Source organism: Choloepus didactylus, chromosome 19, assembly GCF_015220235.1.
Source record: "Choloepus didactylus isolate mChoDid1 chromosome 19, mChoDid1.pri, whole genome shotgun sequence".
Lineage (NCBI taxonomy): Eukaryota > Metazoa > Chordata > Mammalia > Pilosa > Megalonychidae > Choloepus > Choloepus didactylus.
Genome location: NC_051325.1, coordinates 35,396,125 through 35,416,741, shown reverse-complemented (window position 1 = coordinate 35,416,741; position 20,617 = coordinate 35,396,125). Strand labels below are relative to the sequence as shown.

The 20,617-nt window shown below is 43.3% G+C and overlaps 2 protein-coding genes across 4 annotated transcripts in view; one reads left to right on the top strand and one right to left on the bottom strand.

Annotated features, from left to right (window-relative positions):
- Positions 1-20,617, bottom strand: part of TTLL9 (tubulin tyrosine ligase like 9) — an 83,020-nt gene that overhangs the window by 28,588 nt on the left and 33,815 nt on the right. For 2 of the 3 annotated variants that reach the window (XM_037811289.1, XM_037811290.1), the window contains exons 4-5: positions 2,813-2,924; positions 1,878-2,063 (exon numbers count right to left, since the gene is read on the bottom strand). In XM_037811289.1, coding sequence (XP_037667217.1) covers positions 1,878-2,063; positions 2,813-2,924 — 298 coding nt within the window. The remainder of the gene's footprint in view (positions 1-1,877; positions 2,064-2,812; positions 2,925-20,617) is intronic. The other variant, XM_037811291.1, reaches the window with a different exon arrangement.
- On the top strand, positions 11,247-13,235 carry LOC119515396 (AP-1 complex subunit sigma-2-like). Its single transcript, XM_037811292.1, has one exon. The coding sequence runs from the start codon at positions 11,340-11,342 to the stop codon at positions 11,799-11,801; it is 462 nt and encodes a 153-aa protein (XP_037667220.1). The 5' UTR covers positions 11,247-11,339; the 3' UTR covers positions 11,802-13,235.

The window sequence follows — 20,617 nt, the reverse complement described above, 5'->3', positions numbered from 1 at the left end:
GGGCTCAGGTGGAGTGTGAAGAGGGGATCCCACCGGGCGGCGTGGAGGGGGCGACCCCTCCCTGGGCTGCTGTCCCCTCACTGAAGAGGAAGATGAAGACTCAGCAGGCCCGGGGGAAATCGTGCAGAGGAGACACTGAGGGCAAAAGGCAGGCCTGGTGTCCACGTGACAGAATGGCCACTGCAACTGGGTGAAACTCTGGTCTGTGGGTGGGTGGGGACCAACGGGGTCACAAAAAGCTTTCCAACTTTAGGGTAATGTTTTAGGGTAAAGTTTTCCAACTTTAGGGTAATGTCCCCCTTTTTTTCATCACCCACTCTCCCAAGGAATCCAACCAGTAGGATTCCAGACCTAATACTCTAGCCCGGTTGTTCTCAAAGTGTGGTCCCCAGTCCAGCAGGGGGGCTTGTTAAAAAGGCAACTTCTCAGGTCCCACCCCAGACCCTACTGAATGGGCAACTCTGGAGGGTGGGGCCCAGCCATCGTGCTTTAACAAGCCTCCAGGGGACCCTGAGAAGCCCTGCTCCATAGCCTCGCTGCTCTGGCAGGGTCCCTGGATAAAAAGCCGTCATCTGGGAGCTGGTTAGAATCAGTCTACATTTTAACAAAATCCCCAGGTACTTTCCGGGCACATTCAAGTCTGAGAGGCTCTGACCTAGTGTTTCCCAGGGGCAGAGAGAAGTGAGGGTGTTGGCTGGCATCTCAGAAATAAGAATAAAAATGTCTGTTATTGAGCATCTGAGTGCCAAGACCTTTACATGTATAACTCCGTTCAATTCTCTTACAACTCCGTAAGGAAGGTACACTCGTTAATTCCATCCTACAGATGAGGAAATGGACTGAGAGGGTTGAGCAACCTGCTCAGAGTTATCCCCCTTGTCCAGAATCAGAACCCAGGCCAGTGAAGCTAGCAGCGCCCACTCTCCACACCCCACCCCAGGCAGGGTGACTCAGCGACTCGGGGGAGGGGACAGACACACACACACAAACAGAGCCAAGATTCCTCCTCTTAATTACAGCAGTTGTCTGCTGCTCACAAAGGCTGTGGGCTGGGAAAGGAATCAACTTAATATGCGATTGCTCGTTGCTAATTAGCGCTAATTACCATTTGTCTGGGAGGATAATGCTGGGAGCTGGAACCTGCCCCGGGTGGCTCCACTGCTCATCCACCTCACCCCCACCGCGCTGGTTCCAGAGCCCTCCTCACTGCGCCTTCCAGCTCTGACTTCCCAGCACCTGCCCAGCTAGGTATGATCTTCCTGCGGTTCCGTCTCCCAGCAAGTCTGCCTTAATAACACTACCACCACTGTCACCCACTTGCATCCTATTTTAGCTCATTGTCTGCAGACAATGAGGAGAGGGCAGAGATTCACGTCTGACTTGCTGAGGGCTGTATTCCCAGCACCCAGTTCTATGCCTGGCACCTGGCAAGGCTCATTAAGTATTTATGGACTGCTTGAGTAAATTAGCCACGGTCCCCTTATCGTTAAAATGGGGCTGGTAACACCTCCACCCCAGGGGCATCATGAGACTTGGGGTAATGCAGGTAAGGCCAGACATCATTTTCTTTCACATCATGAAGACAGGCAGGGATCTGAACTCTGGCGAGGCCCTGGACACCTTGCCTGGGTGTCCTGAGGATCACTTGTTCATTCAGTAAAAACTTATGGCACACCTACTGCGTGCCGGCAGTCACCGCTACTGTGCCTACACATTGCCAAGAAGAGATGAAGTCTGCCCCTCAGGAGACGCAGACAGTGCAGCTAAAGCTGAATTCCCAGGAGAGCCATGTCCCGAGATGTGCCCTGAGAGATGGCTGTTCTGACCCCCTGGACCACCCCCCTCCTCTCCACCCCATCCCAGCACTGGGCACCCACGGGCTTCATGATCCAGGTGATGCCCGGGTGTTTGCGGAACTCCTCCACAAACAGGTGGTACTCGCAGGGTATCTCGAAGGTTTTGGGGAAGAAGTCGCACTTGGCTGCCTCCAGCTTTCCCGCCTCACGCTCCAGCTGTTTCCGGAACCGCTTCAGATTCTTTACCATGTAGTTCTTACGGGTCAGCTGGGCAGAGGGATGGACAGGGCAGGCCACTGGCGCTTACCGTTCACTGTCCCCCTCCACCTCCCAACACAATCATCCCACCGACTGCTACCCCCTCCCCCGGCCTCCATTCTCTGGCCCACAAAATAACTGTAACAGTAAGAGCAACTTAGACTGAGAACCTGATGTTCTATAATTATCTCCATTTTACAGGTGAGGAAACTGAGGCTCAGAAACATAAGTCAGTTGCCCAGAGTTATCCAATTAACAAGCAGCACAGCCAGGGTCTGCCCCAGGCCCGTCCGACTTGGAAGTTCATGTTTTTAATCATTAAGCTGCACTAGCCTTCTAAAACATCACGGACTCCTCCAGGCCCATGTTTGCCCTCCAGTTCTTCCTGGACCTCCCATCTCTAGACCCCAGACTCTCCAACTCGTCTCCACCCTGAAATCACCATAATCCCCAAGCATCATGCAACCCTTCTGGTCTTTGTCCCCAAACCAGTCTGCCCCTCATATCTCTGGTGCAGCCAGCCTGTGACCTCAAATCTCCACCCAAGCCAGCCTGCTCCTTAGGTCTTGGCTCCTGATACCCTCAAATGATTTAGTTCCTCCTAGATCTAGTCCACATATTCCCCACCTGGCACGTACCCACAAATTCCCTTACATCCTCCTCTTCTGGTCTTTTTGCCCCCCAAACCAGTGGGAGGGGCCACGGGCTGGTGGATTCCGTCTCCCGGTCTCCGCCTCCCCCCAGCCCACCCAGCTCACCTCGTAGTGGTTTCGGAAGTGACTGATTCGCACGTGCTCGTCCATGTAGGTGTGGTCGAAGTTCTCCCGGAGCCAGCTGACGTCGCACCAGTAGAAATCCCACTCCCCTTCACTGCGGGTGGAGAGGGGGTCAAAGGTCATGGCCTGAGGCCCTCAGTACCGCCCGGGGGTCTGAGGTCCAGGGAGGTGCGGCTGAGGGGGCTCGAGGAATGGCAAGCAGCAGCGTCGCCATCAGGGGTGGAAACTTAGGGGAATGTTCCCACGAAAATCAGATTCCTGGGTTCCCTGGAATAATCAGCAGATCGGCGTGGGCCACACTGAGCCCACAGTGTTCCCGGCAGCTGCCGGCTGCCCTGCGGAGTGCCCGCCCCTTTAGACAGCGCGCCCCCTGCAACCCCGCCATCTTCGCGGGTCATGTGACCAAGCAGCTGCTCGCCGGTTCCACATCACATCATCCCTGGAATTAGGTGACATTTGCAAGCCCTTCCTGGTCACAAAACCCTCCTCTTAGTCCTCGGAGCAATGCCAAAAGGTGACCATGACAATCCCCTGAGCTCTAAGAGGAGGACACCCTCAGCAGCGACAGAATTCACACCCGGCCCTGCCTGACTCCGAATGTTGACCCCGCTCTTCACCAAGCCGAGGAGAGGGACAGGACGGTAGATGATACAGAGGTGGGTGCAGGGAGGAGGTGTTTGAAAAAAAAATGTGACGGGAAATATACTACCGCCATGGCTGCTGCTGATTTTTTTAAAGTAAGAAAAAAAAAAAAAGATTACAATTATAACCAAAGGGCCCTGTCTATCCTTGCCTGTTTGTGTCTTCCTCTCTCCTGTCCCAGAGCAAACCATTAGCCCGAATCTGTTGTATATTATTTCTAAGCACGTCTTTATAGTTTTACTGCGTATGTGGCATGCACAGCGCACACCATTGTTTTGCACATTTTTAAACTTTCGAATCACCAGTATTTCCATATTTTTTCCCATGTGCCAGGCACTGTTCCAAGTATTGGATGAATATCAGCTCATCTGTCCTCATAGCAACCCCAAGTGGTAGGTTCTATTATCAGGCCCATTTTGTAGATGAGGAAACTGAGGCACAGAGTTAAGGAAGTTGCCCAAATTCCTACAGCCAATAAGGGGCCGACAGGACTTGAACCCCGGCCACTGGGCTCCAGAATCCAGGCTCTGTGGTAGAGCCACTCCTGTCTCCTTTCACAACTTGCTTTTCTCACTGATCTTTTGTTTCTGAGATTTATCCATTTGATGCATATGGATCTAATTCACTCATTTTAACTGATTCCATATGTAAACGTACCATTTTCCCATTAAGGGGTGTTTTTGTTGTAGTTGTTGTTGTTTGGCTATTACAGACAAGCGGATTGAGTTTGTGAAATATCTTGGGAGAGGTTTGAGGCAGAAACAGAGAAATTAGGAAGCAGCTACCTTGGAGTAATGGATGAGTAGGATTTGGGCATGACGAAGCAGGGAGAGGATGCTGTGATAGACTGTATTTTCAAAGGATGCTTGCATTAATCTCCCACCCCAGAGGCTGCCGGGCTGTGAGGTCACGTGGAGAAGCCACAAGAAGGTCCTCTGGGCCATAGCCCCACTGAGGTCCCAGCAGACAGCCAGCATCAATTGCCAGAAACACGAGTGAGGGTAGCCTTAGATGACTCCTGCTGTCACATGACCCTTAGCTATCGACTCTTCCCAGCTGCGGCTCCAGACATGGCAAAGCAGAGACCAGCCATTCCCTCTCTGCCTGTCAGAATTCCTGATTCACAGAGGCTGTGAGTATATTCACATGGCTGCTCTAGCCAGCTAAGTTTTGAGATTTGTTACAGACAACAGTAACTGGGACAGTGGCCAAGAAGTTTGGTCAATGTGTTGTGAATGGAGCCTCCTTTAGAATTCTTAAGGACCCAAAGTAAAGATTTAAATTGTTGCTCACTTCCTTGGAGCTGCTGGATTGGTGTTTCTCCTGAATGTCACCCATGTCACCCTGGCTGTAGGCAGGGAGATAGGTCCAGCCATACTTTGAGCCCAGAGATCCAGATGAGACCACAAGTCGAGGGACAGGCCAGGAGGCTGAGCCTGTGTGAGGAGGCTGTGGGGGCATCTGTCAGCATGGGGGTCTGCTACCTCCCATAAATCTCTATAATCCCTTTTATTAGGACATAGTTAGAAAAGTTTAACAGTTGTATGCTTGTTTTAATGTTGTTTGGAAAAAGACATAAATAGCAAGACAAAACCATAATTCTGCAGATATTGTAGTGATATATACATTCCTTTTCAAAGGCATTTATTCAAGCAAAAAAAACTAGGAAACAATCTAGAGGAAAATACAAAGTAAATGGCACACATAGTACACAGATGCAGCAATAGTGAGGAAATGTGGTGGTGGAGTGACAATGGAGTCAGAGATGACTGGTTTTGGAGTCTTCTCCTGAGTTATTAATGAAAACCTGAGGCCTGGTCCCTCTCTAAGCCTCCCCCCAGGCGGTTACCACAGACAGTGGTTGTGAGGAATGGCTCCGATGACTGATAGAAATGCACTGGAAGATGCAGTGCCCCCTTGAGGAGCCTGTGCAGAATGCAGGGGTATTCGCCTACCCCACCTCCATGGTTGCTAACATGACCACAGACATAGGGGACTGGTGGTTTGATGGGTTGAGCCCTCTACCACAGGTTTTACCCTTGGGAAGATGGTTGCTGCAAAGGAGAGGCTAGGCCTCCCTATGGTTGTGCCTAAGAGCCTCCTCCTGAATGCCTCTTTGTTGCTCAGATGTGGCCCTCTCTCTCTAGCTAAGCCAACTTGAAAGGTGAAATCACTGCCCTCCCCCCTACGTGGGATCAGACACCCAGGGGAGTGAATCTCCCTGGCAACGTGGAATATGACTCCCGGGGAGGAATGTAGACCTGGCATCGTGGGACGGAGAACATCTTCTTGACCAAAAGGGGGATGTGAAAGGAAATGAAATAAGCTTCAGTGGCAGAGAGAATCCAAAAGGAGCCGAGAGGTCACTCTGGTGGGCACTCTTACGCACACTTTAGACAACCATTTTTAGGTTCTAAAGAATTGGGGTAGCTGGTGGTGGATACCTGAAACTATCAAACTACAACCCAGAACGCATGAATCTTGAAGACAGTTGTATAAAAATGTAGCTTATGAGGGGTGACAATGGGATTGGGAAAGCCATAAGGACCACACTCCACTTTGTCTAGTTTATGGATGGATGAGTAGAAAAATAGGGGAAGGAAACAAACAGACAAAGGTACCCAGTGTTCTTTTTTACTTCAATTGCTCTTTTTCACTCTAATTATTATTCTTGTTATTTGTGTGTGTGTGCTAATGAAGGTGTCAGGGATTGATTTGGGTGATGAATGTACAACTATGTAATGGTACTGTGAACAATCGAAAGTACGATTTGTTTTGTATGACTGCATGGTATGTTAATATATCTCAATAAAATGAAGATTAAAAAAAAAAAAAAAAAAGAAATGCACTGGAGAAGTGGCTATGCACTTTGTAAACCCTCAGGTAGCACAAGAGACGCAGATGCCAGGCTGGCTGGACTGGGGCCTCATCCAGATGCCTTGTCCCTCTTATTTCCCCCCGATGTCTGCTCTGAGCCATGTCATGTAGTGCAAAGAGCACCAGGCCAGGAATCAGGAGCCCAGTTCTGGTCTGACTCCTGTGACCTGGCCCGCCTCTCTGGGCCTCAGTTTCCCTATCAGGGAAATGGAGGAGTGGAGACTTCCGGTCGAGGTGCTGGACTCCAGTTGGTCAGACTAAATAAATAAGGGATGGGGGAAGAAAATCTCTTCTTTACAAAAGAATGCTGCCTAATAAATATAGAAGGAATAGAGGGAGAATCACCCTTTTGCAACTATTGTAATAAAAATAATACATGTAGAGGAGCTAAGATGGTGGCATAGAGAGGAGTGGAAGACTGTTAGTCCCCCCTGGAACAATTCATAAAGGGCCAAAAAACTAGTAAATAACCTGGAATAACTGCGGGGAGACAAACGTGACTGTCCATTCATCATCCACCAACCTGAATTGGGAGGAATGCCCGAGAATGCAGCATAAAGTCTGTAAGTAAAAACCATGGACCCACGCTGAGAGCCGAGAGCCCCTCCCTCACAGAAGCCTCACAGTGCTAGAGAGCAGCACTCTCTCAGCCCAGCTCCAACTGGGGTTTTAATATTAACCACTCAATACAGACAGCGAATCCTCAACAAGCACACAGAGACTTTTGGTGACAACTGATCTTGGGAAAGTCGGGGCACATATCTGTCTCAGGACAGGCAACCCAGAGGATCGGGTGTTATCTCTGGTTGATGGGTGAACCTGGGAGATTTTCTGTCCCTTTCTCTGTGGAGAAAACCTCAGCTGTTTTCAGCCCATAGCGCTTTGCAGTAAAGATAGCCTCAGCCATTTTAAAATCAAAACACTTTGATCAGCAGAGTCAGAGACACAAAGAACTTATTGATATGCAGCTGACCTTTCTGGAGGGGGCTTAGCTTCCCAAGAGGAAAGGGAGGGGCCCAGCTCTACTGCCTGCCGTACAGACCCCAAAGCCTGGGGGAGGAGAGCCACAGGCCACACCCCCTTACACCAGCTGGTGACAGAATGACAGATACACCTGCTGGGCAGAAAAGCACAGGCGTGTCAATCCTCTAAGAAAAGCCATCAGGGAAACCAGATACTGAATATTTCCTCCTTCTGTGACCTGAGCCTGTTCTCATCTGGGAAAAGCCAATTGGGGTGGCCTAGCAGGTCAGATGCCTAGACAACAGAAAACTACAACCTACACTAAGAAAAACAAACTTATGGCCCAGTCAAAGGAACAAACATACACTTCAACTGAAATACAGGAATTTAAACAACTAATGCTAAATCAATTAAAAAAATTTAGAGAAGATTTCGCAAAAGAGATAGAGGCTGTAAAGAAAACACTGGGCATACATAAGGCAGGAATCGAAAGTTCAAAAAAACAACTAGTGGAATCTATGGAAATGAAAGGCACAACACAAGAGACGAAAGACACAATGGAAACATACAACAGCAGATCTCAAGAGGCAGAAGAAAACACTCAGGAACTGGAGAACAAAACACCTGAAAGCCTACATGCAAAGGAGCAGATGGAGAAAAGAATGAAAAAATATGAGCAATGTTTCCAGGAACTTAAGGATGAAACAAAGTACAAGAATGTACATATCATTGGTGTCCCAGAAGGAGAAGAGAAGGGAAAAGGGGCAGAAGCAATAATAGAGGAAATAATCAATGAAAATTTCCCATCTCTTATGAAAGACATAAAATTACAGATCCAAGAAGCTCAGCGTACTCCAAACAGAAGAGATCTGAATCGGCCTACACCAAGACACCTAATAATCAGATTATCAAACGTCAAAGACAAAGAGAGAATCCTGAAAGCAGCAAGAGAAAAGCAATCCATCACATACAAAGGAAGCTTAATAAGACTATGTGCGGATCTCTCAGCAGAAACCATGGAGGCAAGAAGGAATTTAAGATAGTGAAAGAGAAAAACCACCAACCAAGAATCCTATATCCAGCAAAGCTGTCCTTCAAGTATGAGGGAGAGCTCAAAATATTTTCTGACAAACAGACAATGAGAGACTTTGTGAACAAGACACCCGCCCTACAGGAAATACTAAAGGGAGCACTACAGAGTGATAGGAGAAGACAGGAGTGCGTGGTTTGGAACACAATTTTGGGAGATGGTAGCACAGCAATGTAAGTACACTGAACAAAGATAACTATGAATACGGTTGAGAGAGGAAGTTTGGGAGCATGTGAGACACCAGAAGAAAGGAGGAAAGATAAAGACTAGGACTGTGTAACTTGGTGAAATCTAGAGTGTTCAACAATTGTGATAAAATGTGCAAACATTTTTTTACGAGGGAGAACAAGCAAATGTCAACCTTGCAAGGTGTTAAAAATGGGGAGGCACTGGGGGAGGGATGCAATGAACATAAACTAGAGACTGTAACTAACAGAATCATTGTATTATGCTTCCTTTAATGTAACAAAGGTGATATACCAAGGTAAATGCAGATAAGAGGGGGGGATAGGGGAGACATGTTAGACACTTGACATTGGTGGTATTGTCTGAATCCTTACTCTACTTTGATTTAAGGTTATTTTTCCTTTTGCTGCTTCCTAGCTGTCATTTTTTTCCTCTTTCTTTTGCCTCTCTACCTTCTTTGACTCTCTCTCCTGCCTCGTGGAAGAAATGTAGATGCCCTTATATAATGGTGAAGGTGGTGAACACATAAGTATGTGACCATACAAAGATCCATTGATTGTTTACTTAGGATGGAATGTATGGTGTGTGAACAAAACCATCTTAAAAAAAAAAAATGGGTTGATGAAAAAACCTCGAGGGCAATATACTGAGTGAAATAAGCCAGACACATCAAGACAAATATTGCAGGGTCTCACTGATAGGAACTAATTATAATATGTAAACTCACAGACATGAAATATAAGGTATCAAGATATAGGACAAGACTGGCAAGATGGCAGACTGGTGAGCTGTATGTTTTAGTTACTCCTCCAGGAAAGTAGGTAGAAAGCCAGGAACTGCGTGGACTGGACACCACAGAGCAATCTGACTTTGGGCATACTTCATACAACACTCATGAAAACGTGGAACTGCTGAGATCAGCGAAATCTGTAAGGTTTTGCGGCCAGGGGACCCGCGCCCCTCCCTGCCAGGCTCAGTCCCGTGGGAGGAGGGGCTGTCAGCTCCGGGAAGGAGAAGGGAGAACTGCAGTGGCAGCCCTTATCGGAAACTCATTCTGCTGATCCAAACTCCAACCATAGATAGACGGAGACCAGACACCAGAGAATCTGAGAGCAGCCAGCCCAGCAGAGAGGAGACAGGCATAGAAAAAAAACAACACGAAAAACTCCAAAATAAAAGCGGAGGATTTTTGGAGTTCTGGTGAACATAGAAGGGGGAAGGGCAGAGCCCAGGCCTGAGCTCAGGCCCTGAGGCGCATATGCAAATCCTGAAGAAAAGCTGATCTCTCTGCCCTGTGGACCTTTCCTTAATGGCCCTGGTTGCTTTGTCTCTTAGCATTTCAATAACCCATTAGATCTCTGAGGAGGGCCGTTTTTTTTTTTTGTTTTTTTTTTTTTAATCCTTTTTTCTTTTTCTAAAACAATTACTCTAAGAAGCCCAATACAGAAAGCTTCAAAGACCTGCAATTTGGGCAGGTCAAGTCAAGAGCAGAACTAGGAGAGCTCTGAGACAAAACGCAATAATCCAGTGGCTGAGAAAATTCACTAAACACCACAACTTCCCAAGAAAAGGGGGGTGTCCACTCACAGCCATCATCCTGGTGGACAGGAAACACTCCTGCCCAATGCCAGCCCCATAGCCCAGAACTGCCCCAGACAACCCAGTGTGACGGAAGTGCTTCAAATAATAGGCACACACCACAAAACTGGGCGTGGACATTAGCCTTCCCTGCAACCTCAGCTGATTGTCCCAGAGTTGGGAACGTAGAGCCGTGTGAATTAACAAAGCCCCATACAGCCATCATTTCAACAGACTGGGAGCCTCCCTACACAGCCCAGCAGCCCAGAACTGCCCTGGGGGGACGGCACTCACCTGTGACATAGCACAGTCATCCCTCAACAGAGGACCAGGGGGTGCACAGCCTGGAAGAGGGGCCCACTTGCAAGTCTCAGGAGCCATACGCCAATACCAAGGACTTGTGGGTCAGTGGCAGAGACAAACTGTGGCAGGACTGAACTGAAGGATTAGACTATTGCAGCAGCCTTAAAACTCTAGAATCACCAGGGAGAGTTGATTGTTAGAGCCATCCCCCCCTCCCTGACTGCCCAGAAACACGCCCCATATACAGGGCAGGCAACACCAACTACACACGCAAGCTTGGTACACCAATTGGACCCCACAAGACTCACTCCCCCACTCACCAAAAAGGCTAAGCAGGGGAGAACTGGCTTGTGGAGAACAGGTGGCTCGTGGACGCCACCTGCTGGTTAGTTAGAGAAAGTGTACTCCACGAAGCTGTAGATCTGATAAATTAGAGATAAGGACTTCAATTGGTCTACAAATCCTAAAAGAACCCTATCAAGTTCAGCAAATGCCACGAGGCCAAAAACAACAGAAAATTATAAAGCATATGAAAAAACCAGACGATATGGATAACCCAAGCCCAAGCACCCAAATCAAAAGATCAGAAGAGACACAGCACCTAGAGCAGCTACTCAAAGAACTAAAGATGAACAATGAGACCATAGTACGGGAGACAAAGGAAATCAAGAAGACCCTAGAAGAGCATAAAGAAGACATTGCAAGACTAAATAAAAAAATGGATGATCTTATGGAAATTAAAGAAACTGTTGACAAATTAAAAAGATTCTGGGCAAAACGGCTGCTCCTCAACACGGCGACAGGGGTTTCCCCTCAGCCGCCGCCGCAGCTGCTGGCCAAGCTCCGCCGCGCCCGCGCCTCGCGCCCACCATGCAGTTTATGTTGCTTTTTAGTCGTCAGGGAAAGCTTCGACTGCAGAAATGGTATGTCCCGCTGTCAGACAAAGAGAAGAAAAAAATCACAAGGGAACTTGTTCAAACTGTCTTAGCGCGTAAACCTAAAATGTGCAGCTTTCTTGAGTGGCGAGATCTGAAGATTGTATACAAAAGATATGCTAGTCTGTATTTTTGCTGTGCTATTGAGGATCAGGACAATGAACTAATTACCTTGGAAATAATTCATCGTTACGTGGAATTACTTGACAAGTATTTTGGCAGTGTGTGTGAACTTGATATCATCTTTAATTTTGAGAAGGCTTATTTTATTTTGGATGAGTTTCTCTTGGGAGGGGAAGTTCAGGAAACATCCAAGAAAAATGTCCTCAAGGCCATTGAGCAGGCAGATCTCCTGCAGGAGCGACGCCATGAATATTTTAATATCCCCGTGTACTAAATGACTACACATCGTGTATGCAGAATTTCACAGAGGAAATAGAGACCTGATATACTTATGAAAGAAAATATCCTCAGCTTGGTGACACTGCTTATGTTGTATAATAGTAATAGATTATTTCAGAACCAATACCCTTACAATTGTATTTTCTCCTGTCCCATCCCTAACTCTGTTTTATTTTCATTCTGTATATGATCTTGATATAGCTTATTCCTGTCTGCAACTGATTTAATTTCTTCTTGAAAAAATATGACCTGAACGTTTTGAGTAATGTTTTATCTTAAACACATAGATGTTATCACTAATCTGTAATTATTCTTATAAGAGGAAATGTTTACCAAAGAAAAAATAGCTGGAATGCCAGGTCAAAATAAGCAGTGCCATTATATGTAGTATGGTTTAATCTTCAAATGTTGATACTGTTTTAAAAAACAATTGAAACTATATTTAGTATGATTATATCACATTCTGTATGAGTTAATGTATCACATAAAAGTATAAGCAGAAATAATACAGGAAGGTAATATTTAGGGTAAAACATTTCCCAGTTTTTTAGGAATTTTATAATGCCACATTTATTGTTAACACTTTAGTACTTTAAATAGTATCAAACAATCCCTTTAAGAACTATTAGAAAACTATGTCAAAAAGGTATCTTCTGCACTATCTGTTGCTCAATAGTAAGTAACCCTTTCAAAGTAATAATACTGATTTTATTAGTTAAAATGTTAATATTCAGTTTAAATACCTACATGCTTATATTTTGCTAGTTACAGTTTATAATATACTTAAATCTTCATTTAAATAATTAGTATTTAGTTAAACTATGGTTTTATATTTCAGGAATTAAAACCTTTAATATTGATCATTATTGTGTATACTTTTTTATTAAAACATGCAGCATTTTATTTTAAAAAGAAAAGTACCAAATAATTCACTGCATATATCAAGAGAGTATAAAGTCTGAGTTAAGTAACATCATTAAACAATAAATTCAAAAGATGCCCAGACTGGCTTACCTTTGAAAGAAAGGCCTGTGAAAATACATGCTGACCAAACTTAGTATTAGGTAGGTATACAGATAAGCTATTTCCATCCTTGCTTGCCATTTTCATCATAATGCACTATATTTGAAGCACTTGGATGGGGCTATCAAATGAGAAATTTGATGGCATTGGGAAACACTGGCCTTTCATTTCCATTTTTTCCTCCACTCCACCCTACCCCACCCCCATTCACTTCCCCCTGCAGTGTATTGTTCATATGGTTTTAATGCTGCATAAATATGCACTGTCTCATGCCTGTTTGCTTTGGATGCTGTGTGCTGAGCTGTAACAAGATGTTGCTGCTTTTGTTATCTGTATACAGCTGCTCGCTTGAAAGTAGTCAATTCTGAAATAGCTTTCCTGGCACGTCTAAAATAAAAGCATTGCATGTACTTTGAAAAAAAAAAAAAAAAAAAAAAAAAAAAAAAAAAAAAGATTCTGGACACTCATAGTACAAGACTAGAGGAAGTTGAACAACGAATCAGTGACCTCGAAGATGACAGAATGGAAAATGAAAGCATAAAAGAAAGAATGGGGAAAAAAATTGAAAAACTCGAAATGGACCTCAGGGATATGATAGATAATATGAAACGTCCAAATATAAGACTCATTGGTGTCCCAGAAGGGGAAGAAAAGGGTAAAGGTCTAGGAAGAGTATTCAAAGAAATTGTTGGGGAAAACTTCCCAAATCTTCTAAACAACATAAATACACAAATCATAAATGCTCAGCGAACCCCAAATAGAATAAATCCAAATAAACCCACTCCGAGACATATACTGATCACACTGTCAAACACGGAAGAGAAGGAGCAAGTTCTGAAAGCAGCAAGAGAAAAGCAATTCACCACATACAAAGGAAACAGCATAAGACTAAGTAGTGACTACTCAGCAGCCACCATGGAGGCGAGAAGGCAGTGGCACGATATATTTAAAATTCTGAGTGAGAAAAATTTCCAGCCAAGAATACTTTATCCAGCAAAGCTCTCCTTCAAATTTGAGGGAGAGATTAAATTTTTCACAGACAAACAAATGCTGAGAGAATTTGCTAACAAGAGACCTGCCCTACTGGAGATACTAAAGGGAGCCCTACAGACAGAGAAACAAAGAAAGGACAGAGAGACTTGGAGAAAGGTTCACTACTAAAGAGATTCGGTATGGGTACAATAAAGGATATTAATAGACAGAGGGGAAAAATATGACAAACATAAACCAAAGGATAAGATGGCTGATTCAAGAAATGCCTTCACGGTTATAACGTTGAATGTAAATGGATTAAACTTCCCAATTAAAAGATATAGATTCACAGAATGGATCAAAAAAAATGAACCATCAATATGTTGCATACAAGAGACTCATCTTAGACACAGGGACACAAAGAAACTGAAAGTGAAAGGATGGAAAAAAATATTTCATGCAAGCTACAGCCAAAAGAAAGCAGGTGTAGCAATATTAATCTCAGATAAAAGAGACTTCAAATACAGGGATGTTTTGAGAGACAAAGAAGGCCACTACATACTAATAAAAGGGGCAATTCAGCAAGAAGAAATAACAATCGTAAATGTCTATGCACCCAATCAAGGTGCCACAAAATACATGAGAGAAACATTGGCAAAACTAAAGGAAGCAATTGATGCTTCCACAATAATTGTGGGAGACTTCAACACATCACTCTCTCCTATAGATAGATCAACCAGACAGAAGACCAATAAGGAAATTGAAAACCTAAACAATCTGATAAATGAATTAGATTTAACAGACATATACAGGACATTACATCCCAAATCACCAGGATACACATACTTTTCTAGTGCTCACAGAACTTTCTCCAGAATAGATCATATGCTGGGACATAAAACAAGCCTCAATAAATTTAAAAAGATTGAAATTATTCAAAGCACATTCTCTGACCACAATGGAATACAATTAGAAGTCAATAACCATCAGAGACTTAGAAAATTCACAAATACCTGGAGGTTAAACAACACACTCCTAAACAATCAGTGGGTTAAAGAAGAAATAGCAAGAGAAATTGCTAAATATATAGAGACGAATGAAAATGAGAACACAACATACCAAAACCTATGGGATGCAGCAAAAGCAGTGCTAAGGGGGAAATTTATAGCACTAAACGCATATATTAAAAAGGAAGAAAGAGCCAAAATCAAAGAACTAATGGATCAACTGAAGAAGCTAGAAAATGAACAGCAAACCAATCCTAAACCAAGTACAAGAAAAGAAATAACAAGGATTAAAGCAGAAATAAATGACATAGAGAACAAAAAAACAATAGAGAGGATAAATATCACCAAAAGTTGGTTCTTTGAGAAGATCAACAAGATCGACAAGCCCCTAGCTAGACTGACAAAATCAAAAAGAGAGAAGACCCATATAAACAAAATAATGAATGAAAAAGGTGACATAACTGCAGATCCTGAAGAAATTAAAAAAATTATAAGAGGATACTATGAACAACTGTATGGCAACAAACTGGATAATGTAGAGGAAATGGACAATTTCCTGGAAACATATGAACAACCTAGACTGACCAGAGAAGAAATAGAAGACCTCAACCAACCCATCACAAGCAAAGAGATCCAATCAGTCATCAAAAATCTTCCCACAAATAAATGCCCAGGGCCAGATGGCTTCACAGGGGAATTCTACCAAACTTTCCAGAAAGAACTGACACCAATCTTACTCAGACTCTTTCAAAACATTGAAGAAAATGGAACACTACCTAACTCATTTTATGAAGCTAACATCAATCTAATACCAAAACCAGGCAAAGATGCTACAAAAAAGGAAAACTACCAGCCAATCTCCCTAATGAATATAGATGCAAAAATCCTCAACAAAATACTTGCAAATCGAATCCAAAGACACATTAAAAAAATCATACACCATGACCAAGTGGGGTTTATTCCAGGCATGCAAGGATGGTTCAACATAAGAAAATCAATCAATGTATTACAACACATTAACAAGTCAAAACGGAAAAATCAATTGATCATCTCAATAGATGCTGAAAAAGCATTTGACAAAATCCAACATCCGTTTTTGATAAAAACACTTCAAAAGGTAGGAATTGAAGGAAACTTCCTCAACATGATAAAGAGCATATACAAAAAACTCACAGCCAGCATAGTACTCAATGGTGAGAGACTGAAAGCCTTCCCTCTAAGATCAGGAACAAGACAAGGATGCCCGCTGTCACCACTGTTATTCAACATTGTGCTGGAAGTGCTAGCCAGGGCAATCCGGCAAGAGAAAGAAATAAAAGGCATCCAAATTGGAAAAGAAGAAGTAAAACTGTCATTGTTTGCAGACGATATGATCTTATATCTAGAAAACCCTGAGAAATCGACGATACAGCTACTAGAGCTAATAAACAAATTTAGCAAAGTAGCGGGATACAAGGTTAATGCACATAAGTCAGTAATGTTTCTATATGCTAGAAATGAACAAACTGAAGAGACACTCAAGAAAAAGATACCATTTTCAATAGCAACTAACAAAATCAAGTACCTAGGAATAAACTTAACCAAAGATGTAAAAGACCTATACAAAGAAAACTACATAACTCTACTAAAAGAAATAGAAGGGGACCTTAAAAGATGGAAAAATATTCCATGTTCATGGATAGGAAGACTAAATGTCATTAAGATGTCAATTCTACCCAAACTCATCTACAGATTAAATGCAATCCCAATCAAAATTCCAACAACCTACTTTGCAGACTTGGAAAAGCTAGTTATCAAATTTATTTGGAAAGGGAAGATGCCTCGAATTGCTAAAGACACTCTAAATAAGAAAAACGAAGTGGGAGGACTTACACTCCCTGACTTTGAAGCTTATTATAAAGCCACAGTTGCCAAAACAGCATGGTACTGGCACAAAGATAGACATATAGATCAATGGAATCGAATTGAGAATTCGGAGATAGACCCTCAGATCTATGGCCGACTGATCTTTGATAAGGCCCCCAAAGTCACTGAACTGAGTCATAATGGTCTTTTCAACAAATGGGGCTGGGAGAGTTGGATATCCATATCCAAAAGAATGAAAGAGGACCCCTACCTCACCCCCTACACAAAAATTAACTCAAAATGGACCAAAGATCTCAATATAAAAGAAAGTACCATAAAACTCCTAGAAGATAATGTAGGAAAACATCTTCAAGACCTTGTATTAGGCGGCCACTTCCTAGACTTTACACCCAAAGCACAAGCAACAAAAGAGAAAATAGATAAATGGGAACTCCTCAAGCTTAGAAGTTTCTGCACCTCAAAGGAATTTCTCAAAAAGGTGAAGAGGCAGCCAACTCAATGGGAACAAATTTTTGGAAACCATGTATCTGACAAAAGACTGATATCTTGCATATATAAAGAAATCCTACAACTCAATGACAATAGTACAAACAGCCCAATTATAAAATGGGCAAAAGATATGAAAAGACAGTTCTCTGAAGAGGAAATAAATACAAATGGCCAAGAAACACATGAAAAAATGTTCAGCTTCACTAGCTATTAGAGAGATGCAAATTAAGACCACAATGAGATACCATCTAACACCGGTTAGAATGGCTGCCATTAAACAAACAGGAAACTACAAATGCTGGAGGGGATGTGGAGAAATTGGAACTCTTATTCATTATTGGTGGGACTGTATAATGGTTCAGCCACTCTGGAAGTCAGTCTGGCAGTTCCTTAGAAAACTAGATATAGAGCTACCATTCGATCCAGCGATTGCACTTCTCGGTATATACCCGGAAGATCGGAAAGCAGTGACACGAACAGATATCTGCACGCCAATGTTCATAGCAGCATTATTCACAATTGCCAAGAGATGGAAACAACCCAAATGTCCTTCAACAGATGAGTGGATAAATAAAATGTGGTATATACACACGATGGAATACTACGCGGCAGTAAGAAGGAACGATCTGGTGAAACATATGACAACATGGATGAACCTTGAAGACATAATGCTGAGCGAAATAAGCCAGGCACAAAAAGAGAAATATTATATGCTACCACTAATGTGAACTTTGACAAATGTAAAACAAATGGTTTATAATGTAGAATGTAGGGGAACTAGCAATAGAGAGCAATTAAGGAAGGGGGAACAATAATCCAAGAAGAACAGATAAGCTATTTAACGTTCTGGGGATGCCCAGGAATGACTATGGTCTGTTAATTTCTGATGGATATAGTAGGAGCAGGTTCACAGAAATGTTGCTATATTGGGTAACTTTCTTGGGGTAAAGTAGGAACATGTTGGAAGTTAAGCAGTTATCTTAGGTTAGTTGTCTTTTTCCTACTCCCTTGTTATGGTCTCTTTGAAATGTTCTTTTATTGTATGTTTGTTTTCTTTTTAACTTTTTTTTTCATACAGTTGATTTAAAAAAGAAGGGAAAGTTAAAAAAAAGAAAAAAAGAAAAAAGACAAACAAGGAAAAAAAAAAAAAGATGTAGTGCCCCCTTGAGGAGCCTGTGGAGAATGCAGGGGTATTCGCCTACCCCACCTCCATGGTTGCTAACATGACCACAGACATAGGGGACTGGTGGTTTGATGGGTTGAGCCCTCTACCATAAGTTTTACCCTTGGGAAGACGGTTGCTGCAAAGGAGAGGCTAGGCCTCCCTATATTTGTGCCTAAGAGTCTCCTCCTGAATGCCTCTTTGTTGCTCAGATGTGGCCCTCTCTCTCTGGCTAAGCCAACTTGAAAGGTGAAATCACTGCCCTCCCCCCTACGTGGGACCAGACACCCAGGGGAGTGAATCTCCCTGGCAACGTGGAATATGACTCCCGGAGAGGAATGTAGACCCGGCATCGTGGGATGGAGAACATCTTCTTGACCAAAAGGGGGATGTGAAAGGAAATGAAATAAGCTTCAGTGGCAGAGAGATTCCAAAACGAGCCGAGAGATCACTCTGGTGGGCACTCTTACGCACACTTTAGACATCCTTTTTTAGATTCTAAAGAATTGGGGTAGCTGGTGGTGGATACCTGAAACTATTAAACTACAACCCAGAACCCATGAATCTCGAAGACAGTTGTATAAAAATGTAGCTTATGAGGGGTGACAATGGGATTGGGAATGCCATAAGGACCAAACTCCACTTTGTCTAGTTTATGGATGGATGTGTAGAAAAGTAGGGGAAGGAAACAAACAGACAAGGTACCCAGTGTTCTTTTTTACTTCAATTGCTCTTTTTCACTCTAATTATTATTCTTGTTATTTTTGTGTGTGTGCTAATGAAGGTGTCAGGGATTGATTTAGGTGATGAATGTACAACTATGTAATGGTACTGTAAACAATTGAAAGTACAATTTGTTTTGTATGACTGCATGGTATGTGAATATATCTCAATAAAATGATGATTAAAAAAAAAAAAGAAGGGAAAGTTAAAAAAAAAGAAAAGAAAAGAAAAACAAGGAAAAAAAAAAGATGTAGTGCCCCCTTGAGGAGCCTCTGGAGAATGCAGGGGTATTCGCCTACCCCACCTCCATGGTTGCTAACATGACCACAGACATAGGGGACTGGTGGTTTGATGGGTTGAGCCCTCTACCACAGGTTTTACCCTTGGGAAGACGGTTGCTGCAAAGGAGAGGCTAGGCCTCCCTATGGTTGTGCCTAAGAGCCTCCTCCCGAATGCCTCTTTGTTGCTCAGATGTGGCCCTGTCTCTCTAGCTAAGCCAACTTGAAAGGTGAAATCACTGCCCTCCCCCCTATGTGGGATCAGACACCCAGGGGAGTGAATCTCCCTGGCAACGTGGAATACGACTCCTGGGGAGGAATGTAGACCTGGCATCATGGGACGGAGAACATCTTCTTGACCAAAAGGGGGATGTGAAAGGAAATGAAATAAGCTTCAGTGGCAGAGAGATTCCAAAAGGAGCCGAGAGGTCACTCTGGTGGGCACTCTTATGCACACTTTAGACAACCCTTTTTAGGTTCTAAAGAATTGGGGTAGCTGGTGGTGGATACCTGAAACTATCAAACTACAACCCAGAACCCATGAATCTCGAAGACAGTTGTATAAAAATGTAGCTTATGAGGGGTGACAATGGGATTGGGAAAGCCATAAGGACCACACTCCACTTTGTCTAGTTTATGGATGGATGAGTAGAAAAATAGGGGAAGGAAACAGACAGACAAAGGTACCCAGTGTTCTTTTTTACTTCAATTGCTCTTTTTCACTCTAATTATTATTCTTGTTATTTTTGTGTGTGTGCTAATGAAGGTGCCAGGGATTGATTTGGGTGATGAATGTACCACTATGTAATGGTACTGTGAACAATCAAAAGTACGATTTGTTTTGTATGACTGCGTGGTATGTGAATATATCTCAAATAAAATGAAGATAAAAAAAAAAAGATATAGGACAAGGCTTAAGAATGGGGAGTGGTTGCTTAGTATGAGCAGAATGTTCAACTAGGATGAACTTAAATGTTTGGAAATGAACAGACATGTCGGTAGCAAGATGTGAGAATAACTAACTGTGCCGAATGGCACGTGAATGAGGTGGAAAGGGGAAGATCAGAGTCATATATGTCACCAGAAGGAAAGTTGGAGGTCAAAAGATGGGAATGTATAAAACTGAATCTGATAGTGGGCAATGTCCATGATTAACTGTACAAATATTAGAAATCTCTTCCTTGAACGAGAACAAATGTATGACAGTACAATTAGAAGTTAATAATAGAGGGGCATATAGGGAAGAAATAAATACCTATTGCAAACTATATACTACAGTTAGTAGTATTTC